This window comes from Myotis daubentonii, chromosome 15, assembly GCF_963259705.1.
Source record: "Myotis daubentonii chromosome 15, mMyoDau2.1, whole genome shotgun sequence".
In the NCBI taxonomy this organism is placed as follows: Eukaryota; Metazoa; Chordata; class Mammalia; order Chiroptera; family Vespertilionidae; genus Myotis; species Myotis daubentonii.
In genome coordinates, this window is record NC_081854.1 from 2,411,104 (window position 1) to 2,436,210 (window position 25,107).

Below are 25,107 nucleotides of genomic sequence, written 5' to 3' on the forward strand. Positions count from 1 at the left end.
TCAGGAAGAATGTTGAAGGGTACAGCCCCCTCAGCCTGGTTCAGACCACCCCCAATTCCCTCATCTCAGACCCCCTTCCAACAGCCCAAGCCCTACCACTCACCCCCCCCCCACCATACACACACACACACACACACACACACACACACACACACCCTGCCTCCAGGCCTCATCCACCTCCAGCTCCCATGGCTCTCAGCAGAGACCAGATGTCTGTATGCTGTATCTTTGTTCTTTTTTCTAAATATTTTTATCGATTAGAGAGAGGAAGGGAGAGGGAGAGAGAGAGAGAGAAACATCCATGATGAGAGAGAATCATGGATCGGCTGCCTCCTGCACCCCCGACACTGGGGATCGATCCGGCAACCCGGGCCTGTGCCCCGATGGGGATTCGAACCGTGACCTCCTGGTTCGTAGGTCGATGACGCTCAACCACGCAGCCACACCGGCCAGGGCCGGATGCTCTACCTTTATTGAGGGGTGCCCCTCGGGGTGCCCCTAGTCCTCCTCCCCTCCTGTTTCTTCCGCTTCGGTCCCCGAGGCCTCCAGGGCGCCCTTCAAAGGCTGGCTGGCGGCGCCGGACTGGCTGCCCGAGGACTTCTTCCTGGCCTGGGAGCTCTGAGAGGTGGAGAGCGCGGAGCGCGGCTTGGATTGCCTGAAGCCGGAGAAGTGCAGCAGGTCCTGGCTCTTGACCCACCTGCCGGGAGGGAGCACGCTCAGCCCCAGCCCCTGGCCCCTGCCTCCTCCTCCTCCTCCTCCTCCACCTCCTCCTCGTCCTCCCCCTCCTCCTCCCCCTCCTCCAGCCAGGCAGCCCACCCGGCCCAGCCCCACTCGCCAGTACAGGAAGACGCTGAAGATGATGAAGAGCAGCCCCGCGCACGTCCAGCTCAGCGCCCACAGGTGCTTCAGCCGCATGTTCTCTGGACAAAGCGGGGACCCCGTGAGACCCCGGGGTCCCGGCGGCCAGGCGGCCAGCCGCCGCCCCAGGCCCTCCGGCTCGCGGGCACTCACCGTCCGGCCGCTGGTGGTAGCAGATGCCATCTCGGTAGCAGCATCGCAGACGCAGACACAGATTGGGGTTCTCGATGGCCGCCTGACCCCCACAGCTCTCCCGGTTCCACGCGTCTCCCTCACAGCCTGGGCCAGGCACGGGGGGGGGGGGGGCTGTGTCAGAGGCCGAGCCCAGGACCACGGGGCAGCGGGATCCAAGGCCGGACTCCCCGGCTCACTGCCTGGTGCAGGCTCTGCGTGGACCCGGGAGCCCAGGCCTCCAGCCTCCTCCCTCAGACCAGGAGCCCAGGCCTCCAGCCTCCTCCCTCAGACCCAGGAGCCCAGGCCCCAGCCCCTCCTCCCTCAGATCCAGGGGTCCTGGCCCCCAGCCCCTCCTCCCTCAGACCCAGTCCAGGCCCCCAGCCCCTCCTCCCTCAGACCCAGGAGTCCAGGCCCCCAGCCTCCTCCTCCCTCAGACCAGGAGCCCAGGCCTCCAGCCTCCTCCCTCAGACCCAGGAGCCCAGGCCCCAGCCCCTCCTCCCTCAGACCCAGGAGCCCAGGCCCCCAGTCCCTCCTTCCTCAGACCCAGGAGCCCAGGCCTCCAGCCTCCTCCCTCAGACCCAGGAGTCCAGACCCCAGCCCCTCCTCCCTCAGACCCAGGAGTCCTGGCCCCCAGCCCCTCCTCCCTCAGACCCGGGAGTCCAGGCCCCCAGCCCCTCCTTCCTCAGACCCAGGAGCCCAGGCCTCCAGCCTCCTCCCTCAGATCCAGGGGTCCGGGCCCCCAGCCCCTCCTTCCTCAGACCCAGGAGCCCAGGCCCCTAGCCCCTCCTCCCTCAGACCCGGGAGCCCAGGCCCCAGCCCCTCCTCCCTCAGACCCAGGAGTCCAGGCCCCCAGCCTCCTCCTCCCTCAGACCCAGGAGTCCAGGCCCCCAGCCTCCTCCTCCCTCAGACCCGGGAGCCCAGGCCCCCAGCCCCTCCTCCCTCAGACCCGGGAGCCCAGGCCCCCAGCCCTCCTCCCTCAGACCCAGGAGCCCAGGCCCCTAGCCCCTCCTCCCTCAGACCCGGGAGCCCAGGCCCCAGCCCCTCCTCCCTCAGACCCAGGAGTCCAGGCCCCCAGCCTCCTCCTCCCTCAGACCCAGGAGTCCAGGCCCCCAGCCTCCTCCCTCAGACCCGGGAGCCCAGGCCCCCAGCCCCTCCTCCCTCAGACCCGGGAGCCCAGGCCCCCAGCCTCCTCCCTCAGACCCAGGAGCCCAGGCCCCCAGCCCCTGTCCTTGGGGACCCGGGAGCCTTCCACTGCTCACTCCATGGATAGAAGAATCCCTGGATTCCATTCCCATCTGTGAAGGAAAATAGCTGGCTTCAGGCGCCTGTGGAGGCTGAGGCGGCCCCCGCTCAGCCCTCTGACCCTCTCCCCGGGCCCCTCACCTACTGAGCCCTGCATCAGCAGGAAGAGGCTCAAGGCTGGGATCCCCCAGCCCACCATGTCTCCTCCCCAGACTCCTGGGGCCTCTGGTGAGAGACCCTGAGGCCATCCCCCAGCAACCAGCGGGCCCCGCCTGCCTGCCCGCCCAGCGCCCAGGGTTCTAAGTTCTGTTGCCAGGGGGCCCCTTAGCCCTGGGAGTGAAGGAAGGGGTGTCACAGTAGCCCCGTCACGCCTGCGTGCTGCAGAGCTGCTACCTGAGAAGCAGGTGCAAGGGGCCCTGGGGTGGGGCAGGGTCTGGCTAAGAGCCCCCTTAGCTCCCGGTGGAGAGGGGGTGGTTGGGGTGTAAGCCTCTCGTCCTTACCTACCAGGGCCCTCGCCAGAGAGCCCCTTGGTTAGTAACGCCGCGAGGCCGCCCAGCAAACTGGGCCTGGGCCCCGGGGTCTGAGTGCCTGGGCTCTGTCATCATTTCTGCCTGGGACCCAGGTGGCCCCGGGGACCGAGGACGGCCAGGAGACACTGGGGTCGGCCGCTTGCTCAGGAGCCCCTGCCTCAGTGGCACTCAGGGCCCCTGGGAGGAATAGGTAAGCAGCACGGTCGGGCCACGCCTGGCAGGTGGCTCTCAGGGCCCAGGGCTGAGGGTGGCTCCTGGATCACGGGCCTGGAGACCCTTTGCCGGCCTCGGCCTGTCTCCCCACCTGCACACGGGAGGGGGGGCATGGAAGGTCCTCAGACTCTTGGTTTGGTCTCTGGTGAGGCAGGGGTGGGCCCGTGTCGGGGCTGGGCCGGGACATAGTCCCAGTTCATCCCAGTGAACCTCTGCCCAGCTCTGCAGCCCAGTGAGGGGGTGAGGGTGGGGGGCGGGGGGGCACTCAGCTCTCCTAGGGAGCGAGTGTGTGTGTCCAGAGCAGGGAAGAGGGACCTGGGCTCAGGACACCTGGGTTACAAGGAAGGGGGGCCTGGGCTCCTGGTCTGAGGGAGGAGGGGCTGGGGGCCTGGACTCCTGGGTCTGAGGGAGGAGGGTCTGGGGGCCTGGACTCCTGGGTCTGAGGGAGGAGGCTGGGGGCCTGGGCTCCTGGGTCTGAGGGAGGAGGGTCTGCGGGCCTGGACTCCTGGGTCTGAGGGAGGAGGCTGGGGGCCTGGACTCCTGGGTCTGAGGGAGGAGGCTGGGGGCCTGGGCTCCTGGGTCTGAAGGGGGAGGAGGCTGGGGGCCTGGGCTCCTGGGTCTGAGGGGAGAGGCTGGGGGCCTGGACTCCTGGATCTGAGGGAGGAGGGGCTGGGGCCTGGGCTCCTGGGTCTGAGGGGAGAGGCTGGGGGCCTGGGCTCCTGGGTCTGAGGGAGGAGGGGCTGGGGCCTGGGCTCCTGGGTCTGAGGGAGGATGGGCTGGGGGCCAGGACTCCTGGGTCTGAAGGGGGAGGAGGCTGGGGGCCTGGGCTCCTGGGTCTGAGGGGAGAGGCTGGGGGCCTGGACTCCTGGATCTGAGGGAGGAGGGGCTGGGGGCCTGGGCTCCTGGGCTCCTGGGTCTGAGGGAAGAGGCTGGGTGCCTGGGCTCCTGGGTCTGAAGGGGAGAGGCTGGGTCCTGGGGTCCTGGATCTGAGGCCAGGGTTGGGGGGCAGGGAGTGGGTCTGAGGGCAACTGCCCAGGAGCCCGGCCGTTTCTGGGGAAGCCCGGGAGGCTGACTGTCCCGGCCTCTATAAACATCCTGCGGGGAGCTGAGTGGGCCCCACGCTGCCCCCGTCAGAGATGACACAGGTCAGAGGGGGCTCGGCAGGGGGCCGGGGGTGGGGGTCAGAGGGGTTGCGGGCCGAGGCCGGGCAGCTGCTGACCATTTCCTGTGTCAACATCATCTGGACCCACTCCCAACTCCCCGGATTCCTCAGGGATCAAGGAGGGGGTGGGGGGCGGGGCTGCCGGCCCGGGACCGCGGCCGGGGACTGGGGGGGCCCCACCGTCACGGCCCTCACCGCTAATGACAGGTTTGGGCTGCCTCTGCGGCCCGCCTGCCCCGTCACCCCCCAGAGGCCAGACAGGACCCCCCAGGGACAGACAGACGGACACACACACACACGCACACACACAGCCTCGGACCTGCTGACCTCACACCAGCCAGCCCCGCCTGGCCCGGGGCCTGGGGGCCAGCACAGGAGCAGGGACCCCGAGACCCCCCTGAGGGCTCCCTGGCCTCTGGCGGGGACCACCCTCAGCCTCAGCCCCGGGCCTCCCCCGGTGCTCGGCCCCCAGCCTCCCAGCTGGTCCCTGCGGGCTAGGGCTCCTTGGTTCTGCATCTGCCTTCTCCTCACTCTGGACTCTGTCCCCATTTCTGCCTGGGACTCCCCCGTCCTGCCTCCCTCCTCCTTACCCTCCTTTCTGTATTTTTTATTTTTTTTATTTTTTATAAATATATTTTATTGAGTTTTTACAGAGAGGAAGGGAGGGAGATAGAGAGCCAGAAACATCGATGAGAGAGGAACACCGATCAGCCGCCTCCTGCACATCCCCCACCGGGGATGTGCCCGCAACCCAGGTACATGCCCTTGACCGGAACCGAACCTGGGACCCTCCAGTCCGCAAGCCGATGCTCTATCCACTGAGCCAAACCGGTTTCGGCTGTATTTTTTAAAATGTGTTTTTTCATAGAAGCTTAACCAGTGGACACAGACAACAGGGGGGTGAGGGCATGAGTAGGAGGGTGGGGGGCTAGCGGGGGGTTAAGGACACATATGTAATACCTTAATCAATAAAGAAATTTAAACAAATAAAATATGGTTTTTTATTGACTTACTTTTTTTAATATTTTATTGATTTTTTTACAGAGAGGAAGGGAGAGGGATAGAGAGTTAGAAACATCGATGAGAGAGACACATCAATCAGCCGCCTCCAGCACACCCCCCACTGGGGATGTGCCCACAACCAAGGTACATGCCCTTGACCGGAATCGAACCCGGGACCTTACAGTCCGCAGGCTGATGCTCTATCCACTGAGCCAAACTGGTCAGGGCTTTATTGATCTTTAGAGAGAGAGGAAGGGAGAGGGAAAGAGATAGAAACATCAATGATGAGAGAGAATCATGGATCCGCTGCCTCCTGCATGCCCCCTCCTGGGGATCGAGCCCGCCACCCCGGCCTGTGCCCTGACAAGGAATGGAACTGTGACCTCCTAGTTCATAGGTTGACGCTCCACCACTGAGCCACGCAGCCATTCTTGCCCTCTATTCCGCAGAGGTAGCCCCAGTGTCCCCCACCCCGGGGAAGGCCAGGAGTCCCGAACCACACCCCCTCTTGTCCTGCACCCGCCCCGTCTCCCTCCGCCTTCTGCGGGCACCTGGGAGAAGACCCCACAGCCCAGGGTGAGGGTTGAGGCAGATGAGGAGCCAGGGACCGCTGACCTGCCCAGTCTCCAGCCCTGTCACCCCCGCCCCTCCGCCACAGAGCATCCCCCAGACTGCTCTGTGGTAGCACCTTCCTCCACCTTTCTGGACACAAGGATTTAGGGCCTGGATTCTGACACCTGGGTCTGAGGGAGGAGGGGCTGGGGGCCTGGACTCCTGGGTCTGAGGGAGGAGGGGCTGGGGGCCTGGGCTCCTGGGTCTGAGGGAGGAGGGGCTGGGGGCCTGGGCTCCTGGGTCTGAGGGAGGAGGCTGGGGGCCTGGACTCCTGGGTCTGAGGGAGGAGGGGCTGGGGGCCTGGGCTCCTGGGTCGGAGGGAGGAGGCAGGGGGCCTGGAATCCTGGGTCTGAGGGAGGAGGCAGAGGGCCTGGACTCCTGGCTTGATTTGTGGGGTCGGGGGCTGTCACCCCAGGCTCTCTGTAGGGCAGGAGGCTGCTATGACCAGGTCCCTATTGTTGCTCGCAGGCTGGCCCCAGGCCCAGTCCCCATCCCCTCAGGCCCGTCCACCCCCCAGGCTGGTGGCCTGAGTCACCTTGACTGGCCCCCGCCGGTCTGGGGGGGCTACGTCAGTTCTCCCCTCACTGACGCAGCCTTGGGCCCCCCACGCTGACTCAGCCGGAAGTAGGCCCCCTGAGGGGTGGAGGTCTGGTGGTCAGGGGCTGGGAGGCCCCCGGGGGGCGCCAGGGGTGGCCATGGCAGAGAAGAAAGAGCGCGCTTGCCTACCTGAGGCGATGAGGTCATGTCCCACCATGGGGGGCTGTGACCTCACCTCCCCAGGGACCGGGGAGTTGCCCCCCCCAAAGGTGGGGGATGACTCCAGCTGCCATCACCCCGAGCCCCCTGCCGGCTCTGCGCAGTCTGCTGCCCAGAGGGGGGCCGGCGGGAGCCCTTTGAAAATACTTGTCACCTCTGTCTTCTCCCTCCCGCCTCGTCTTTCTCTGCCGCCCTGGGAGGTGGGGTGCCCCCGGGACCTGGCCGCTATCTGGGTCCCTCACTGGCTCTGCCTGGAACCCGGGGCCACCTCTGGCTGCACACCTGGCGCTCCCGCCTGCGCGCCTGTCAGCATCGCTGTCCCCGAGTCGCCTCCCTCTGCAGCGCAGACGCTGCGTCCCCATCTCCGCAGGCGCCCTCCCTGCCGGCGGTGCTCCCAGCTCCTCCCCAGCCCCGCAGCACCCGGTCCCCTCCGCCTCGCTCACGGCCCCATCGGGGTCTCCCAGTGGTTCCATCTTATTCTCTCTCACCCCCCGCACCCCCCCCCCAATGTGTTAATAAAACCCCACCAACCCAGCACAGGCTCGCCTTCGTGGAGCTGAGCGTGTGTGTGCGTGTGTGTGCGTTACACGAACGAGTTCACTTCTGTCCACATCGAGGCGGGTGGGGGCTGCAGGGGCACGCGGCCCCCCCCCCAGCTGCACAGGGAAGCTGCGGCCCCGAGGGGGGAAGCCAGGTGCCCGAGGCCCCACCGCGGCTGGGTGCCTCCAGGTCTCTCTCACCTCCCCTGTCCCCGCCTGTCACCTGGAGACAGGTTCCCCCCCCCCCCCACTGCTGACTCCCGAGCCTGCCTTGGTGGCTCCCCGCTGTCTGCTGGCCCCTGCTCCCCTCTCTCTGAGTCGCCCTGTATCTGTCCCTCTTCCCCAAGGGGTCCCTAGGGGTACCCCCAAACCTCTGGGGCTGCCTGCCTTCCCTGATGGCTGAGTGGCCCTGGTCCGGTTTGCTCCTGCAGTGCATCCCGGCTGCCTCCATCTCTCTGTGGACTCTCTCTCTCTCTCTCTCTCTCTCTCTCTCTCTCTCTCTGCATCGCCCCAGCGACCCCCTATGTCCGTGTGTCCCCTGTGTGCCTGCCTGGGTCTCAGGGTCTCCATCTCTGTCTGTCTGTCTCCATCAGGCCCCCCCAGAGCCTTCATTTCCCCGGGCCCGCCCCCTGGCTCCCTCGGTAGCCCCGTCACCCCTCCCCCCTGCCTCCCCAGCTCGCTGCCTGTCGGGGGGTCTAGCGGGGAACCCCCCACCCCGCCCACAGCGGGGCCCCCGGCTCCTGAGCCTCGTGTGTCTGCCCCGCGGGCGGCGGCGGCCTGGGCGGCGGAGGGAGGGGACGCCAATGACCTCACCAGCCCCTCTCCGACCCCCCCCCCCTTTCCCTTTCAACTTTTCCAACTTCTCGTTCCGTGCCCTCCTCGGAGCAGCCGGCGGAGCCCTGCGAGGCGGCCGGCTCCGTCTGAATGGAAAAGGCAGCCGGGAGGTGAGTCAGGATGTGTCAGGCCGCCTCCCCTGCCGCCTGCCCCCCGCCCGCCCCGCCGGGCCCCCTATATAACCCCCTAGGCGAACGCACCGCCGCACTGCCAGGCCCGGCTGCGCCGCACATGCCGCCCCGGCCCCGGCCCCGGCCCAGCTGACCCCTGGGGCCCCGGCAGTGGACAGGGACCGGTTCGAGGCCCCCAGCTCCCTGCCCTCTGCCCCGGGGAACCCCGACCCGGCGGGGACATGAACAGTAAGTTGGTTCAAGTTTACGGGGCGGGCGGGCGGGGGGGGGGGGAGCCGCGGAGGGAGGAGGGAGGGACCGTCGACGGGAGGGTGTGGAGCAGACAGACAGACAGACAGACAACGGACTGGGACGGACACACAGGAGCCAGAGGGCGCGATGGGGAGGCAGAGGCGGGAGGAGAGAGTCCGGGGAAGTCGGGGGGCCTGGGGTGGGACGGGCAGACGGAGGGATGGAAGGACGGACACTCCGAGTCGCGGAGACATGGGGACGCACAGACGGACCCGTGCAGCGAGGTGACCCCTGAGGGCCCAGGACGCCCAGGGAAACTGAGGCAGGGACCCCAAGGAGGTGAGAGCCAGGAGGAGGAGGAGGGGGGGGGAGGGAAGTGGAGGGGAGAGGCAGGGGTGCAGACAGAAACGGGGGAGCCGGACCGATGGACGGACAGACAGCGGCGGGAGCGCCCGGGGGCGGGCTGGGGGTGTGCGGCGGGAGCCGGGCGGCTCGGGGGGCGCTGATTGGCTGCGGGCAGCGGGGGGTGGGCCCGGAGGGGGATGGGCTGCCTGGGAGGCCTGGGCCCCAGCCCGGGGCGCGGCGCGGCGGGGTCCCGCTCTCCCGCCCAGGTGCGCGGGGCCATCCCGCGCCGCGCCGGCCCTCCGCGCCCACCGGGGGCGTCTCCCCGGGGGCCCCCGCGTCTCGGGCCCGCTCTCCCTCCTCGGCGCTCAGTGCGCCCGGTGCCCGGGCCCGGGGAGGGGGCAGGTCCTGGCCTGTGCCGCCCCCTCACGCCCCGCCCCGGGGCCCAGATTCCGGCGTCCGGGGGCGGACGGGAGACGCCCGGCCCGTCTCCCCGCCCGGGGCCGCGTCTGCTCCGACGGGCGGGGCAGCCAGAGCCGGAGAGGGAGCGGGAAGCCCGCGCCGGCGGCGACCCGGCCCCGCGCCCTCCGCCTCGGGGCGCACGACCTCCCCACCCCCGCCCCCCGGTCCTCCTCCCGCCGACCACCCCTCGGGCCTGAACCCCCCGCCCTCTCCCTCCCGCAGGTGTTTGCTGCCTGGTCCTGGCCGCGCTGAGCCTGTGGCCAGACCGAGCCGCGGCGCCAGGGCCGCCCCCCGGCCCCCCAAGGGCCTCCCCGGACCCGCGGGCCGAGCTGGACAGCGCCATCCTGCTGACGCGCGCGCTGCTGGCCGACACCCGGCAGCTGGCCGCGCAGCTGGTAGGAGAGACGAGCACAGGGGGGATGCTACCGGGGCCTCCAACGGGCACAGACAGGGGAGGGGGCGTCTGAGGCCCGTGGTGGGGGGCGAGGGGACCCCCAGAGCTGGGCAGGGCCCCCCTCATAGCTTCCCCCACCCCGCAGAGAGACAAGTTCCCAGCCGACGGAGACCACAACCTGGACTCTCTCCCCACCTTGGCCATGAGCGCAGGCGCGCTGGGAGCCCTGCAGGTAGGAGCGGGGAGAGGGAAGGGGTGAGGGGTCCCGGGGAACCCGGCCGGGCATGGGACCGGCGCTCCTGACCCCCCACCCCCGGCCTGTCCCCCAGCTCCCCGGCGTGCTGACGCGGCTGCGGGCCGACCTGTTCTCCTACCTGAGGCACGTGCAGTGGCTGCGCCGCGCGGGCGGCCCGTCTCTACGGACCCTGGAGCCCGAGCTGGGGGCCCTGCAGGCCCGGCTGGACCGGCTGCTGCGGCGGCTGCAGCTCCTGGTAGGGCGCCCCTGCTCCGAGGCCCTCCCCCTGTACCCCCAGACTCCCAAATCCTGCCCCTGAAACAGAGAGTCCGGGAACTCGGGACCCCAAAACCCCCACCCTGAAGCCCTAAGACGTGATGGAGACCCACGGGGGAGACCCTGGCCCAAGACACGGAGCCCCTGAAACTAAGTCCCCAGCCCCCCAAATTCCCAGGTCCCGGGCTACAGGCGCTGCCTTGGCAAGCCCCAGGCCCCATGCAGCTGGGTTCTGAGGTTGGAGACTGTAAGACCCCAGGCCTCGCCCTGGCCGGTGTTGCTCAGTGGATAGAGCATCGGCCTGTGGACCAAAGGGTCCCGGGTTCGATTCCAGTCCAGGGCACGTACTTTATTTATTTTTTTAAAAAAAATCAATATATATATTGATTTCAGAGAGGAAGGGAGAGGGAGAGAAAGAAACATCAATGAAGAGAATCATTGATCAGCTGCCTCCTGCACGCCCCCCACTGGGGATCGAGCCCGAAACCAGGGCATGTGCCCTCGACCGGAATCGAACCCGGGACCCTTCAGTCCGCAGGCCAATCAATGCTCTATCCACTGAGCCAAACCAGCCAGGGCAAGGGCATGTACCTCAGTTGCAGGTCCTTCCTAGCCTGGGCCCTGGTCGGGGCGCGTGCAGGAGGCGACCAATTGATGTGTTTCTCTCACATCGATGCTTCTCTGTCTTTCCCTCTCTCTCCCTCTCTCTCTAATAATCAATGGGAAAATATCCTGGAGTGAGGATTAACAACAACAAAAGACCCCAGGCCTTGAGCCCTGAGCCACTGGGACTTCTGATCCTGGTTGTGAGCCCTTGAGACCCCCAGACCCTGAGGGTCTTTTAAAGCCACAGACCTAAGACCCTAAGGGCCCTGGGCCTCAGCCCCAGCACCTTGGACCCCAAACTCCAGCTCCCAGGTCTGAGACCCATCGAGGCCCAGCCCTCACCCCAGAGTCCTGAGTTCTAAGACCCCAGCCTCAGACCCAGGCCGGTCCCCACGTGAGGCCGCAGCGCCCACCCCACCCAGCACCAGGGTCCGCCCTGACTCTCCGGACCTGGCCCCCACCCCCCTGGACGTGGCCCTGGACCCTCGGCCTTAAGATCCCCACCTCCTGGGCGCAGCCTCTGCTTGCTTTCTGAGCCCAACATTCCCAGTTTGGAGGCTCAGTCCCTGGGAGGGGGCATGCAGGAGGCAGCCAATGACTGTTACGCTCTCTCTCTCTCCCTCTCCCTTCCTCTCTTTCTAAAAATCAATTTAAAAATATTTTTTTAAAAATCCTAGAGTCCTAGCTGGTTTGTCTCAGTGGATAGAGCACCAGCCTGTGGACCAAAGGGTCCTGGGTTCGATTCTGGTCAAGGGCACCTACCTTGGTGGCAGGCTCCTCCCCAGCCCAGGCTCTGGTCAGGGCTTGTGCAGGAGGCAACCAATCGATGTGTTTCTCTCACATCGATGTCTCTCTCTCTCTCTCTCTCTCTCTCTCTCCCCCACTCTCCCTAAAAATCAATGGGAAAAGCCCTAGCTGGTTTAGCTCAGTGGATAGAGCATTGGCCTATGAACTGAAGGGTCCCGGGTCGATTCCGGTCAAGGGCACATGCCTGGGGTTGTGAGCTTGATCCCCAGTCGGGGGCGTGCGGGAGGCAGCTGATCAATGATTCTCTCTCATCATTGATGTTTCAATCTCTCTCTCCCTCTCCCTTCCTCTCTCTGAAATTAACAAAAAATATATTTAAAAAGAAAAACCAATGGAAAAATATCCTCGGGCGAGGATTAAAAAAAAAAGGCAATCCTAGAAAAAAATATACCCTACCCACACCCCCGCCCCGGAGGCCACAGACACCCTGCACATACGCCTCCTGGACCCCCAACCTGATTCAACCTGCAAGCACCCCTCCCCGGCTCCCCGCTGCACCCCTGGCCTGCCCCTAACCCTCTGTCCTCTCCCAACAGATGGCCCGCCTGGCCCTGCCCCAGGCGCCCCCGGACCCGCCGGCGCCCCCCCTGGCCCCGCCGGCCTCGGCCTGGGGAGGCATCCGGGCGGCCCATGCCATCCTGGGGGGCCTGCACCTGACACTGGACTGGGCCGTGCGGGGCCTGCTGCTGCTCAAGACCAGGCTGTGACCCTCGGCCCCCGACGCCACCTCGCCCTTCACCGCCAGACCTTATTTATTTATTTATTTCGGGACTGGGGGGCGTGGCAGCCAGAGGACCCCTCCCGCATCTCCCCTATTTAGAGAGGGTCCCTCCAGGGGACACCCGTGCCTTATTTATACTTATTTATTTCCGGGGGTGGGTGGGAGGCAGGTGGACTCGGGGGTCCCCAGCGGGAGGGGCCTGGGGTTCCCGGGGGTTCTTGGGTCCCCAGGTCTGGCCCCCACTCCTCTGGGCCTGAGCAGGGGCGTATGTTATTTATTAAACTATTCCTTTTTGCGACGGGGTGGGGAGGGAGGGGGAGAGGAGGCCTGGGTTTTTGTACAAACACGTGAGACGCCTTTGTGAGCTGGAGAAGGGAGAATTAAATGTCATACACACCCACTCGGAGGCTGTTTCTATGGGGCTGGTGGCGGGGGGCTGGACGCTGGGGCCCCGGGCGGGGAGAGGGAGGGACCCTGAGTGTGCGAGGCCAAGGCCGCGGCGGGGAGACCATCAGCGACCCTCAACCCTGAGGGGCAGGGGCTGAGCCTCCCTTGGTGCCTGGCACTTCGAAGTTCATCCAATAAATACTTCATGGAAGACCCTGGCCGGTGGCTCAGTTGGTTGGGCATCGTCCCTGTGCACCCAAAGGTCGCTGGCTGATTCCCGGTCAGAGCACATGCCCTGATTGTGGGCTTGATCCCCAGTGGGGGACGTGCAGGAGGCGGCCAATCGATGTTTCTCTCCCTCTCTCCCTCCCCCTTCCTCTCTAAAATCAATAAAAACAGCCCTAGCTGGTTTAGCTCAGTGGATAGAGCATTGGCCTGCAGACTGAAGGGTCCTGGTTCAATCCCCAGTCCAAGGCACATGCCCAGGTTGCGGGCTCCATCCCCAGTAGGACCCGCTCTGGGTTGGGCCTCAGGGACAGGGTTTTACTCTGATCCCTTGGGTTCTAATGCACCCATTTCACGGGTGAGGGAAATTGAGGCTGGGGGCCTGTTGTTCAAGGTCACGCAGCCAGAGAGACAACGGGTGGTCCTGCCACAGCTCTGGCTCATTGCAAAGGCTGGGTCCCTTTCCTTGGAAGTCAATATATAGCAACCGTGACCACAGACACAAGTGCGTTCCACACGGGGAAACCGAGGCTGGGTGGGAGCCTGGGTCTTACTCAAGCTCCAGAGAAGGGTCCATTGTGAGTGGGGCCGTATTCCGGACTCTCCTCTTAAGAGTCAGAAACCCTTTGGTGGCCCATGGCCGGTGTGGCTCAGTGGTTGAGTGTCGACCTATGAACCAGGAGGTCACATTCCATTCCCCCCACCTCGTCAGGGCACAGGCCCGGGTTGCAGTCGGTCCCCAGTGTGGGGCGTGCAGGAGGCCGCCGATCCATGATTCTCTCTCTTAATGGATGTTTCTCTCGATCTCCCTCTCTCTTCGTCTCTGAAATGAATAAAAATATATTAAAAATAAAAGAAACCCTTTGGTTCACTGCCCATTTGCAACATGGGGGTCCTCCCAGGGGGTCCTGTCTTGTCTCCAGTGGATCCTGGGGCAGGGCCTTGGGGTTCACCCCCACCTCCCCGTCCGTCCTCAGGCCCCGTCCCCAGGGGACAGGGGAGCCGTGGCCAGGGAGACTTCCCAGGAAGAGCCCTCCGTGTGTCCGATGAGGTCACAAAGCCCCTCCACGGAAGGCTCCTCCCCCAGGCCGGGCAGAGCGCCCGCAGGGCCATGGCCCAGCCCTGGGGAGCCCCACCTTCTGCAGCCGCTGAGCTGGGGGCCCAGGCCGGTGGGCTGGAGGGTGCCGGGTCCCTGACTCGGAGCCCCGGGGCACCCCCCTTTCTGCAGCCGCCATGAACAGGCTTTGGAACACGAGGCGCGTGGACGCCCTGCCGGGCCCCCCGACGTGGGTCCCCATCCTGGGCCAGCTGCAGAGGACCCTGCAGATGGGCGACTACCTGCCCCTCCGCCCGCTGCCCATGTTCGAGAGTAACTTTGTGCAGGTTCCCAGCTCCCTGAGCCCCGCGGGCGGAGCGGGGCAGGGCCAGGGCCCCTGGGCTGGGGGGTCGGGGGCAGCTGGACGCTCAGGGGGCTGGGGCGGGGGCTGGGGGTGCCTCAGGGGCACCGCAGGGAGGACTGGCCCCAGCCCCTCTCCCCGTGCCCCAGGTGACGAGCCGAGGGGCCCCTGTGTACGTGCACCACAGAACCAACCGTCTGACCATGGGCGTGGCCGCCTCGCTGCCTGGCCCGGTGCTGCCCGACCTCCTGCTCATCGCCAGGCCCTCTGAGAGCCGGGACTGCTCCAACCTCATCCTCACCAGGTGGCCCCAGCCCCAGCTACCTCCTCCCCTCCCCCTCTGCCTGTTCCTCCTCCTCCCCTTCCCTCCCCCCTCTACCTCCCTCCTCCCCCTCTGCCTCCTCCATCCCCCTCTGCCTCCTCCACCTCCCCTCTGCCTCCTCCATCTCCCCTCTGCCTCCTCCATCCCCCTCTGCCTCCTCCACCTCCCCTCTGCCTCCTCCATCTCCCCTCTGCCTCCTCCCCTCCCTTCTGCCTCCTCCCCTCCCTTCTGCCTCCTCCCCTCCCCTCTGCCTCCTCCCCCTCCCTTCTGCCTCCTTCCCCTTCCCCTCTACCTCCTCCCCCTCCCCCTCTTCCTCCTCCATCTCCCCTCTACCCCCCTCCCCTCCCTTCTGCCTTCTCCCCCTTCCCCTCTACCTCCTCCCCTCCCCTCTGCCTCCTCCCCTCCCCTCTGCCTCCTCCCCATCTACCTCCCCCATCTCCCCTCTATCTCCCCCTCTACCTCCTCCCCCTCTGCCTCCTCCCTCTCCCCTCTGCCTCCTCCCCTTCTCCCTCTACCGCCTCTCTCCTGCCCCCAGGATGATCCCGCTGGACCTGGTTCGCCTCTACGTCCACAACCGGCCGGGCCGGTGCCTGAAGCTGCGCTTGCTCACAGGCCGCTACTACTACCTGGAGCTGAACGCCCCCGACAGGGAGATGGCCTTTCTGTTTGACCACTGGATCCGCCTCATCAACCTGCTGCAGGAGCCCACCGCCTACTGGGCCCCCGGGACCCTGCACACACCCCTCTCCGACCTGGCCCACGCGGCCCCTCCTGCCTCCACCTGGCACCTCCAGGTGGGGCCATGCCCCAGACCCCAGGGGCAGGTGTGGGTCTAGAGCCCAAAGGGAGAAGGGAACAGGAGCCAGGAGTCCAGGATCCCCAGAAATGGGGCGGGGAAGGGGTGTGGGCTGGGTCAGCTAGTCTGAGGGAGGAGGCTAGGGGCCTGGACTCCTGGGTCTGAGGGGAGGAGGGGCTGGGGGCCTGGACCCCTGGGTCTGAGGGAGGAGGAGGCTAGGGCCTGGGCTTCTGGGTCTGAGGGAGGAGGAGGCTGGGGGCCTGGGCTCCTGGGTCTGAGGGAGGAGGCTGGGGGCCTGGGCTCCTGGGTCTGAGGGAGGAGGGGCTGGGGGCCTGGACTCCTGGGTCTGAGGGAGGAGCTGGGGGCCTGGACTCCTGGGTCTGAGGGAGGAGGCTGGGGGCCTGGACTCCTGGGTCTGAGGAGGAGGGGCTGGGGGCTGGACTCCTGGGTCTGAGGGAGGAGGGGCTGGGGGCTGGACTCCTGGGTCTGAGGGAGGAGGCTGGGGGCTGGACTCCTGGGTCTGAGGGAGGAGGCTGGGGGCTGGACTCCTGGGTCTGAGGGAGGAGCTGGGGGCCTGGACTCCTGGGTCTGAGGAGGAGGCTGGGGGCCTGGGCTCCTGGGTCTGAGGGAGGAGGCTGGGGCTGGACTCCTGGGTCTGAGGGAGGAGGCTGGGGGCCTGGACCCCTGGGTCTGAGGGAGGAGGCTGGGGGCTGGACTCCTGGGTCTGAGGGAGGAGGCTGTGGCCTGGAGCCTTAGGCCCTGTACTCAAGGGGCCGTGGAAGCAGGAAGAGGTGGCCCCTCCTGACTGCCCCCCTTGGTCCACAGAACCAGCCCCGCCGGAGACGCTCAGGTGAGCGGGCTGCCGCCCTCGGGCTTCTGCATCTCAGCTTCTCCTCCCCCGGGCGGGCGGCCGGGCTTCCAGCGCCGGCCACAGCCCTAGTCCTTCCCTCTGACCCGGGCTCAGCCCCCACGCGCCCCCTCCCAGCCTCTCCCGCGGCGGGGACCTGACACCGGTGTCCCCCTCTCCCTCCAGCCGTGGCCGCGCCCAAGCAGAAGCAGGCCAAGGCCAGCCGGCCCCAGCCGGACCGCGGGGCGGCGTGCTGCGCCCCCTCTCTGGCCTGCGCCCCCTCCCGGCCCCTCCAGAGGAGGTTCAAGTCCCAGGCAGTGGGCGACTCGGTGCCCCTCATCTGGTCGCAGCTGGAGCCCCCCAGCGCCAGGAAGAAAGCCTCCGAGAAAAAGTAGGCTCAGGGCGGGGTGGCCCGCTGCGGTGGGAGGGGGGTGGGGACCCCGAGCCCAGTCCCACCGCCCTGTGCCCACAGGTCCCGCCCCGACCCCCGCGGTCAAGGCTCTCAGACCAAAACCGCCTTCTCTGGTGAGCACGCCCCGCCCCTCGCCTCTGAGAATGGACCCTGAGGTGCCGGTCCTTTCCCAGAACTCAGGCTGCTTCTCCCCCTCCCCCCACCCCCCCCCCGTCCCTCCCAGTGAGGGGCCAGGTCCCCTCCGCCCCGGTGAAGCCCAGCGTCACCATCAGGACCATCTTCAGCATCTTTCCAGAACTTTCAGCGCACAGCTGTCCTCGTCCCAAGGCACCTATATACTGGGGGGCCAGGAGCCCAACTCTTAGATCTGAGGGGGGAAGGGCTGGGCTCCTGGGTCTGAGGGAGGAGGGGCTGGGCTCCTGGGTCTGAGGGAGGAGGGCCTGGACTCCAGGGTCTGAGGGAGGAGGGCCTGGACTCCAGGGTCTGAGGGAGGAGGGGCTGGACTCCTGGGTCTGAGGGAGGAGGGGCTGGACTCCTGGGTCTGAGGGAGGAGGGGCTGGACTCCTGGGTCTGAGGGAGGAGGGCCTGGGCTCCTGGGTCTGAGGGAGGAGGGCCTGGGCTCCTGGGTCTGAGGGAGGATGGCCTGGGCTCCTGGGTCTGAGGGAGGAGGGGCTGGACTCCAGGGTCTGAGGGAGGAGGGGCTGGACTCCTGGGTCTGAGGGAGGAGGGGCTGGACTCCTGGGTCTGAGGGAGGAGGGCCTGGCTCCTGGGTCTGAGGGAGGAGGGCCTGGGCTCCTGGGTCTGAGGGAGGATGGCCTGGGCTCCTGGGTCTGAGGGAGGAGGGGCTGGACTCCAGGGTCTGAGGGAGGAGGGGCTGGACTCCTGGGTCTGAGGGAGGAGGGGCTGGGCTCCTGGGTCTGAGGGAGGAGGGCCTGGACTCCAGGGTCTGAAGGAGGAGGGGCTGGACTCCAGGGTCTGAGGGAGGAGGGCCTGGGCTCCTGGGTCTGAGGGAGGAGGGGCTGGACTCCAGGGTCTGAGGGAGGAGGGGCTGGACTCCAGGGTCTGAGGGAGGAGGGACTGGACTCCAGGGTCTGAGGGAGGAGGGGCTGGACTCCTGGGTCTGAGGGTGGAGGGCCTGGACTCCAGGGTCTGAGGGAGGAGGGGCTGGGCTCCTGGGTCTGAGGGAGGAGGGGCTGGACTCCTGGGTCTGAGGGAGGAGGGCCTGGACTCCTGGGTCTGAGGGAGGAGGGGCTGGACTCCTGGGTCTGAGGGAGGAGGGCCTGGACTCCTGGGTCTGAGGGAGGAGGGCCTGGACTCCTGGGTCTGAGGGAGGAGGGGCTGGACTCCTGGGTCTGAGGGAGGAGGGCGATGGGGCCTGGGCTATGTCTGAGAGGCTGCCGGCCTGACCGCCCTCTCCCTGGCCTCCCTCTGTCTCCAGGTATGCTCACCTGCCGGGGCGATGGTGCTTGGAGGGTTAGTTGAGGCCCCTTCACCTGGTGTCTCGAACAGCACTGACGTGTCCTTGCTGGTCTCCTACAAGCACGTGTATATGCGAGAGGCCCTGGGGGACCTGGCGGACCCCAACTCCAGCACCCTCTACCCACCCACCCCCTCTCCCAGCCTCTGCCTGACCTCCCGCGCCTCTGGCCCCAGTCTGGGCATCCAGGCCTGGCCCCAGGACCCCGCGCACAGGCCACGGCCCCCGCCCTCCCCGAAGACCCCCTCCGCCCAGGCCGCCTCCCGGAAGGCTCCGGCCACCCGTGAGCACCCCCAGAAGGTCCCAGCGGAACTGGCTCCATCTCGGGAGGCCCCGGCGGGACGTGCTGCCCCCAAGAAGACCCCGGCTCTAGCCTCTGCCCCCCGGAAAGCCCCACGGAAGACCCCCCGGTTTGCGGCCACTCCCCGGAAGGCCGCGGCTCGTCCTGTCCCCTGCCCGGAACCAGGGTCCCTGCCGTCCCCATCGCCACAGGCGCTGACCCCGGGCACTTGCTACCAGATGGCCTGCGACTCTGCCCACTTGGGCGTGGGGCCGGCGGGCAGCCGGGCGGGGGTGGCGCTGGAGAGCAGCCAGCCCGAAGGGAAGACGGAGCCCCTGGTGCTGGTGGGCACCCAGGAGACCCAGGTCACGGAGGTGTGGGCCCAGAAGATGTCGCTGGAGCTGCCCGGCCACACGGCCCGGAGGGAGATTGAGGAGGTGGTGGTGGGCAGGGCCCACGAGGTCGCCCTGGACGGCCTGAAGGGCAGGGCCCAGGTGGAGGACAGGCTCCGCAGCTCCAAGGAGGAGAGGCTGGTGGACCTGCCCGGCCTCCGGTCCCAGGCGACGGGGCAGCGGAGGAAGTGGGTGAAGACGCAGCAGCTGGCGGTGGAGGGGGCCCCGGGGGCGCCCGGGAGGCCCTTCTCCGTGGAGGACCTCACCCTCGCCAGGATGACGATCCTGGCCAAGGCCAAGGAGCCGCCCTTGAGACCGAGGCTGTTCGGGCTGCCGTCCTGGCTTTGGTTTTCCCAGGCGTTGGCCCGGTCAACCAGGGGCCCAAAGCCCCTCAGCCCCCGACAGGCGGCCCCCGAGCGGCCCCGGTTGGGGCCCTGGGTGAAGGGGGGCGTGGGCCTGTTGGTGGAGGAGACATTGAGCACGCAGGCGGCGGCGGCAGAGCAGGAGAAACTGCCCTCGGCCCAGAGGGGCTCCTTCAAGGTGCGCCCCCGCTGCCCGAGCGTCCCCGGAAGCCCCAAGCTGGACAGAGTGTCCCAGGCCCCCATCCCTCTGCCCGCGACGAGGTGGGAGGACGTGCCATCCCCGGCTGTGCCGTCGCCCATCTCAAAGATGGAGGCCAGGGTGTCCCAAAAGCTCCACAGAGAAGCTGCGGAGGTGGAAGGGGGACCGTCCCTGGAGAGCCTGGTGCCCACGCTCCTGGAACTTGAGAAGGGGAGGAACTCGGCCAGCGCGATGGAGCAGACAAAGGCGAGACGGCCTGTCTTCACGCGGTGGCCCAGGTACGTGGGCGGGAAGGGCCCGCGGGGCCCTCAGCAAGGTGACATGGTGGTGGTGGAGACCGGAGGGGCAGGCTGAGGGCCCACGGAACAGGACGTCCAGCCCTAGCCGGTTTGGCTCCGTGGATAGAGCGTCAGATCCGGTCAAGGGCACATGTCCGGGTTGCGGGCTCCATCCCCAGTAGGGGCCCTGCAGGAGGCAGCCGATCCATGATTTCCTCTCATCGTGGATGCTTCTCTCTCTCTCTCTCCCTCTTCCTTCCTCTCTGAAATCAATAAAAATATATTTTAAAAAATAAGAAAATAAGTAAATAGAAAGAAAGAAAGAAAACAGGACGGACGCTCAGTGAGTGGAGCCAGACACAAAGGCCAGCGCCATGGTGTCTGATGCCACTTGTAGGACAGGCCAATCCGGAGACACAGACAGAAGTTAGCGGTTGCCCCGCCCTAACTGGTTTGGCTCAGTGGATAGAGCGTTGGCCTACGGACTGAAGGGTCCCAGGTTCGATTCCGGTCAAGGGCATGTACCTGGGTTGCAGGCACATCCTCGTTGAGGAGTGTGCAGGAGGCAGCTGATGGATGTTTCTCTCTCATCGATGTTTCTAACTCTCTATCCCTCTCCCTTCCTCTCTGTAAAAAATCGATAAAATATATTTATATATTTTTTAAAAAAAGAAGTTAATGGTTGCCGAGGGAGGGGTGGGGGCTGGGGAGGGACTGCTGGTGGGTGTGGGGTTTTCTCTGGGGGGGGGGCAATGAAAATGCTCTGGGCCTTGATAAAGGCTATGGTTGCAGGACATGGAGAATGTTATTTTTTTTAAATATATTTTTTATTGATTTCAGAGAGGAAGGGAGAGGGAGAGAGAGAAACATCAATGATGAGAAACAATCATGGATCGGCTGCCTCCTGCGCACCCCCTATTGGGGATGGAGCCCGAAACCCTGGCGTGTACCCTGACCAGGAATCCTACCGTGACCTCTGGTTCATGGGTGGACGCTCAGCCACTGAGCCACGCCTGTTGGGCCATTGAGAATGTTCTTAATGCCACTTTAAACGGGTCACCATGGTAAATGCTATGTAATATGTATTTCCCGACCAGGTGTAGACACGTGGAGGGGACTCCCGGACCAGCTCTGTCCCAGGAGTTTCCTGGGAGGGTGGGGAAGGAGGGGGAGGGGGGCTTGGAGAGGCCACTGGTGTAGGGCGTGGGCGCAAGGGGGGCTCCTTAAGAGGAAAGAGATATTCGTGCACTTGGATGTGGGGGTGAAGGCTGCAGAGTCAGGCTTGACAACAGCGAGGCAGGAGGACGAGAGCCCTCGGAGGGGACACAGGGAGGCGGTGGAAGCCCGGATCCCCGCTCAGGCTTGCCTGTTCCTCCATTCAGTGTGCTTACTGAGCGCGCACTGCCCTCTCTCCAGCAAGCATGGAGCTCAGCGCTTTCAGTAGCCGGATCCGGGATCGCACTCAGTCGCTACAAGGTCCGGAGGGATCCAATGTGGCCAGGTAGCCCCCGACACCACCAGACCCGCCTTCCCCCCCGGCGCGGAGTCCCAGCGCCGGACCCCACCCGCGCGCTCTTGGCTCTTCCCCGCAGGCCCCCGGCGCCGTGGGCGCTACGAGAAGACCGATGCTGGCCAGGCCGGGCGGGGGGCGCCTCGGCTCCAGTAGAGAACAGAGCTCTCTGTACATTTATATATTGGGGGGCGGGCCGGGGAGGACCCCCGGGGCGGCCCAGCTTCGCAGAGATTAAAAGCCCGAGTCGGAGACGCGGCAAACGTGGAGCCTCGAGCTTGTGTGCGCACCGGGGGCCCTGGGAGCGGACTCGGGGCTGGAGGCGGGGGGAGCGGGGAGAGGCGGGGGGAGGGTCCACGCGGCGCAGCTGCTCCCATTGGCTGGGGTTCCGGCGTCTCAGCCAATAAGGCGGAGGGGGCGTGGTTTGCCTGGGCTGGGACCCTGGAGACTCAGAAACGAGGGGCGTCCGGGACTCAGCCATAGGCGCCAGCGACCCATCAGCCTAGTGAGGACGGGACGGGGGTAGCGGGGGGACCGGGGCTGGGTTTCGGGGTGAGGGGGTGGGGTCAGTAGGTGAGTGCGATTTGGAGCGAGGGGGCTCCCCCTGGGCCCCACGAAGCCCCTCCTCCCCGCAGGAGCATGCCCGACGCGGAGAAGCCCTCCAAGCGGCGAAGGCCCACGCCGCCCTTCGACCCGCGCTTCCCCAACCAGAACCAGACCCGCAACTGCTACCAGAACTTCCTGGGTGAGCGCTGATGGGCGGGGAGGGGAGCGGGGTGAGGCGGGGAGGCAGGAAGGGGGGCGCTCCCCAACTCCTGAGCACGGGATAGGGGCCGGGGCTCCCGGTGGGAGCGGAGACCGTTGGGGTGGGGGGCGGAGCGAGCCCGGGTCGAAGGGGCGGGGACTATCGGTTAGGGGCGGGACCGCGTGGGCGGGGCTTTGATCGGTTGGGCGGGGCCTAGGAGGTAGGGAGGGAGATGGGGCCTGGCCAGGAGCGGTAAGGCGTGGTCGCGAGTGGGCGGGGCCTGTTTGTGGAGGCGTGGCTGAGTCGCGTGGGGGCGGGGCCTATTCTGGAGGCACGTGACCAAGTCATGGCGGGGCGAGGGCGATAGTGTCTGGCAGGGAGGGGGCGGGGCCTGGTTCAGAGAGGATGGGACCATGGGGCGCGGCTTGGGGTGGAGCCAGTAGGGATGGAGAAGCGGGCCCTGTCCTGGAGTGAAAAGAAGGGGTCCGGTCGGGAGAGGGAGGGGCCTGGTCAGGAGGGGCGGGGACCTGCTGGTGTGGCTCAGATGGTTGAGCATCAACCTACGAACCAGGAGGTCACGGTTCCATTCCGTCAGGGCACATGCGCTGGTTGTGCGCTCCATCCCCAGTAGGGGCGTGTAGGCAGCAGCCCATCAATGATTTTTTTTCTTTATTTTTAAAAATATGTATCTGTATTGATTTCGGAGAGGAAGGGAGAGAGAGAGAGAAACGTCAATGATGAGAGAGAATCATTGATCCGCTGCCTCCTGCACGATTGGAGATGGAGCTTGCACCCTGGGCATGTGCCCTGACCAGGAATCCAACCGTGACCTCCTGGTTCATAGGTAGATGCTCAACCACTGAACCACTGTGGCGGGCATCAGTGATTTCCTTTCATCACTGGTTTCTTTTTTTTTTTTTTTAATATATTTTGTTGATTTTTTACAGAGAGGAAGTGAGAGAGATAGTTAGAAACATCGATAAGAGAAACATTGATGAGAGAGAAACATCGATCAGCTGCCTCCTGCACACCCCCTACTGGGGATGTGCCTGCAACCAAGGTACATGCCCTTGATTGGAATCGAACCTGGGACCCTTCAGTCCGCAGGCCGTCGCTGTATCCACTGAGCCAAACCGGTCAGGGCAAAATATATTTTTTTAATTGATTTCAGAGAGGAAGGGATAAGGAGAGATAGAAACATCAGTGATGATGCCGAAACCGGTTTGGCTCAGTGGATAGAGCGTCCGCCTGTGGACTGAAAGGTCCCAGGTTCGATTCTGGTCAAGGGCATGTACCTGGGTTGCAGGCACATCCCCAGTAGGGGGTGTGCAGGAGGCACCTGATCGATGTTTCTCTCTCATCGATGTTTCTAACTCTCTAGCCTTCTCCCTTCCTCTCTGTAAAAAAATAAAAATATGTTTAAAAAATATATATTTTTTTAAAGAAAGACGGTGTCTGGTCGGGAGGGGGCGGGACCTGGGCAGGAGGGGCGGGGAGTTTGGCGCGGCCGCACCCACGCCGTCTCCCCCGCAGACTTCCACCGCTGCGTCCAGAAGATGAACCGCCGCGGGAAGAGCACGCAGCCCTGCGAGTACTACTACCACGTGTTCCACTCGCTGTGCCCCGTCAGCTGGGTGAGCGGGCAGCGCCGCGGCGGCGGGGGGACCCGGTGAGGGAGGCGGGCGGAGCTGAGCGGCGCCCTGCCTCCCGCCCGCGCCTCCCCAGGTGCAGCGCTGGACGGAGCAGATCCAGGACGGGACCTTCGCGGGGAAAATCTGACCGTCTGCGCGCGGCTCCTCCGAGGGACCGGCCAAGGGCCCCATCCCTTCGTCTCCCCGAGACCCGGCCCCGGCCCCCCACCCCCAGGTCTCTGAGCCACAAATAAAGCTGTGCCGTTGCCGCCGGTTCTTCCTCTGTCTGCTCCCTGCGCAGCCCGAGTTCCGATGACGAGGGCCGGCGGCGGGCTGCGCCCCATCAGGGCTGGGATGAAGGGAGGACTGTCGGATATCTGGGGTAGGAGCAAACCCGCCAGCCCCCCCCCCCCCCCCCGCCCCAGGGCAGCAGCCGCCAGCTCTCCGCATGCAACACTCGCGCACCAGCCGGGCCGCAGGGTGCTCCGCCTCCCAACCGCCACACCTGTCACCTGAACCCGCCATCTCCGTCCTCAGCAGCTTCTCTTCCCTGGACCGCCTCCCGGGCTCCGCCAGGCTTTCTGTCCCTCTGCCCCAGCCCCCCACCTCAGGCCCCCCCAGCGCTAAGAGCCCCGTTCCCCCCGCCCTGGCCCTGCTCCCAACCTTTTCCGGGCTCCCCGCGCTCTCCTGCCCCCACGACTCCAATCCCGGCAGGTGAGCCCTCCTCACAGCTCCGCCCCCTCTGGCCTCTCCCACCGCACCCTCCGCGCCGGGCAGCCTCCTCCCGCCGACCCTGCGGACTGCGCTCCCGGACGCTCAGAGGCCCCACCGGAATTGTTTTTAAAAAGTATTTTTGATTTCTGAGAGGGAGAGAGAGAAACATCAGTGATGAGGGAATCATGGATCGGCTGCCTCCTGCACGCCCCACACTGGGGATGGAGCCCGCAACCTCCCAGCCTGTGCCCTGACCGGGAATTGAACCCTGACCCCCGGGTTCACAGCGGCGCTCAACCACGGAGCCAGCCGGCCGGCCCCTGAATTAGCCTTTGCTTCCCACAGCCAGGCTCTCAGGTGACAATGCGGTGATGTGGTTCCTCCTGACTTAGACACCCCCTGCAATGTCACCTCTCCGGCCCCCTTCACCACGGGCCCCAGGCTGAGGAGGGACCCTGCCTGCCCGCCAGCCCACGCCCCAGCCCGGGAACCCCGGGAACGTTGAATGGCAGTTTCTGCCCGCAGCCCGTGGCCGCCTCGGAGGCCCCTTCAACCCCAGCGTTCAAAGGTGGCTGTTGCTAATCATACAACTTTCTGGGTGACCCTGGTCCAGCCCGTTGACCTGCCTGCACCTCAGCTGTAACCTGACCCAGTTTCCCCAGCTGTAAAGGAGATACTGCCAAGTCCCATGATCCGGAGAGACGACGGGAGGGGCCGGGTCAGCTCAGGGCCATCCGGGCCCCTCACCCCCTCCATGCCCTCATCACCCCACCCTGGACACACCCCAGGTGTGCCATCTCCCAGATGCCCCACCCCCAGACCTTGGCCCCCAGGGATGCTCTCGGACCAGGACCGGAGAAGCAGGAGGACGAGGGCGCAGGGTAGGGTGCGCACCGGGCCACACAGACAGACGTAGCCGCCACAGGAGGGGTCTCCTGGGAGCTCCCTGCATGGAGGCCGCAGGGCTGCAGAAGCAGGCCTTGGTGCCACGTGGGCAAGGCAGCTG

At 66.0% G+C, this 25,107-nt stretch overlaps 5 protein-coding genes across 5 annotated transcripts in view; 3 read left to right on the forward strand and 2 right to left on the reverse strand.

Moving 5' to 3' along the window:
• ZNF628 (zinc finger protein 628) overlaps nt 1-25,107 on the reverse strand; it is a 178,529-nt gene that overhangs the window by 65,448 nt on the left and 87,974 nt on the right. The gene's annotated exons all lie outside the window — the stretch shown is intronic.
• Nucleotides 499-2,473, reverse strand: TMEM190 (transmembrane protein 190). The gene is made up of 5 exons (XM_059667338.1): nt 2,416-2,473; nt 2,292-2,327; nt 1,012-1,137; nt 836-920; nt 499-697 (listed from the first exon to the last, which is right to left on the reverse strand). The coding sequence occupies exons 1-5, from the start codon at nt 2,471-2,473 to the stop codon at nt 499-501; spliced, it is 504 nt and encodes a 167-aa protein (XP_059523321.1).
• IL11 (interleukin 11) lies at nt 8,092-13,336 on the forward strand. The gene is made up of 5 exons (XM_059665461.1): nt 8,092-8,281; nt 9,311-9,483; nt 9,628-9,714; nt 9,812-9,973; nt 11,943-13,336. The coding sequence occupies exons 1-5, from the start codon at nt 8,275-8,277 to the stop codon at nt 12,111-12,113; spliced, it is 600 nt and encodes a 199-aa protein (XP_059521444.1). The 5' UTR covers nt 8,092-8,274; the 3' UTR covers nt 12,114-13,336.
• GARIN5B (golgi associated RAB2 interactor family member 5B) lies at nt 13,973-21,292 on the forward strand. Its single transcript, XM_059667339.1, has 11 exons — nt 13,973-14,122; nt 14,286-14,440; nt 14,994-15,252; nt 16,080-16,104; nt 16,288-16,333; nt 16,403-16,492; nt 16,574-16,626; nt 16,737-16,840; nt 17,952-19,501; nt 20,884-21,002; nt 21,094-21,292. The coding sequence occupies exons 1-11, from the start codon at nt 13,973-13,975 to the stop codon at nt 21,165-21,167; spliced, it is 2,625 nt and encodes an 874-aa protein (XP_059523322.1). The 3' UTR covers nt 21,168-21,292.
• LOC132216296 (cytochrome c oxidase subunit 6B2) lies at nt 21,407-23,622 on the forward strand. Its single transcript, XM_059665462.1, has 4 exons — nt 21,407-21,516; nt 21,647-21,756; nt 23,290-23,390; nt 23,482-23,622. Exons 2-4 carry the CDS (start codon nt 21,651-21,653, stop codon nt 23,533-23,535), a joined length of 261 nt encoding a protein of 86 aa, XP_059521445.1. The 5' UTR covers nt 21,407-21,516; nt 21,647-21,650; the 3' UTR covers nt 23,536-23,622.

Coding starts and splice junctions, on each gene's coding strand:
- TMEM190 (XM_059667338.1), bottom strand. CDS start 2,473: ATGGTGGGCTGGGGGATCCCAGCCTTGAGCCTCTTCCTGCTGATGCAG. Junction 921..1,011: donor CTACCACCAGCGGCCGGACG/GTGAGTGCCCGC, acceptor CGCTTTGTCCAG/AGAACATGCGGCTGAAGCAC. Junction 698..835: donor TTCAGCGTCTTCCTGTACTG/GCGAGTGGGGCT, acceptor CCCTCCCGGCAG/GTGGGTCAAGAGCCAGGACC.
- IL11 (XM_059665461.1), top strand. Junction 9,484..9,627: donor GGCAGCTGGCCGCGCAGCTG/GTAGGAGAGACG, acceptor CCCACCCCGCAG/AGAGACAAGTTCCCAGCCGA. Junction 9,715..9,811: donor GCGCGCTGGGAGCCCTGCAG/GTAGGAGCGGGG, acceptor CCTGTCCCCCAG/CTCCCCGGCGTGCTGACGCG.
- GARIN5B (XM_059667339.1), top strand. CDS start 13,973: ATGAACAGGCTTTGGAACACGAGGCGCGTGGACGCCCTGCCGGGCCCC. Junction 15,253..16,079: donor CCTCCACCTGGCACCTCCAG/GTGGGGCCATGC, acceptor CTTGGTCCACAG/AACCAGCCCCGCCGGAGACG. Junction 16,493..16,573: donor AAGAAAGCCTCCGAGAAAAA/GTAGGCTCAGGG, acceptor CTGTGCCCACAG/GTCCCGCCCCGACCCCCGCG.
- LOC132216296 (XM_059665462.1), top strand. CDS start 21,651: ATGCCCGACGCGGAGAAGCCCTCCAAGCGGCGAAGGCCCACGCCGCCC. Junction 21,757..23,289: donor CTGCTACCAGAACTTCCTGG/GTGAGCGCTGAT, acceptor TCTCCCCCGCAG/ACTTCCACCGCTGCGTCCAG. Junction 23,391..23,481: donor CGCTGTGCCCCGTCAGCTGG/GTGAGCGGGCAG, acceptor GCGCCTCCCCAG/GTGCAGCGCTGGACGGAGCA.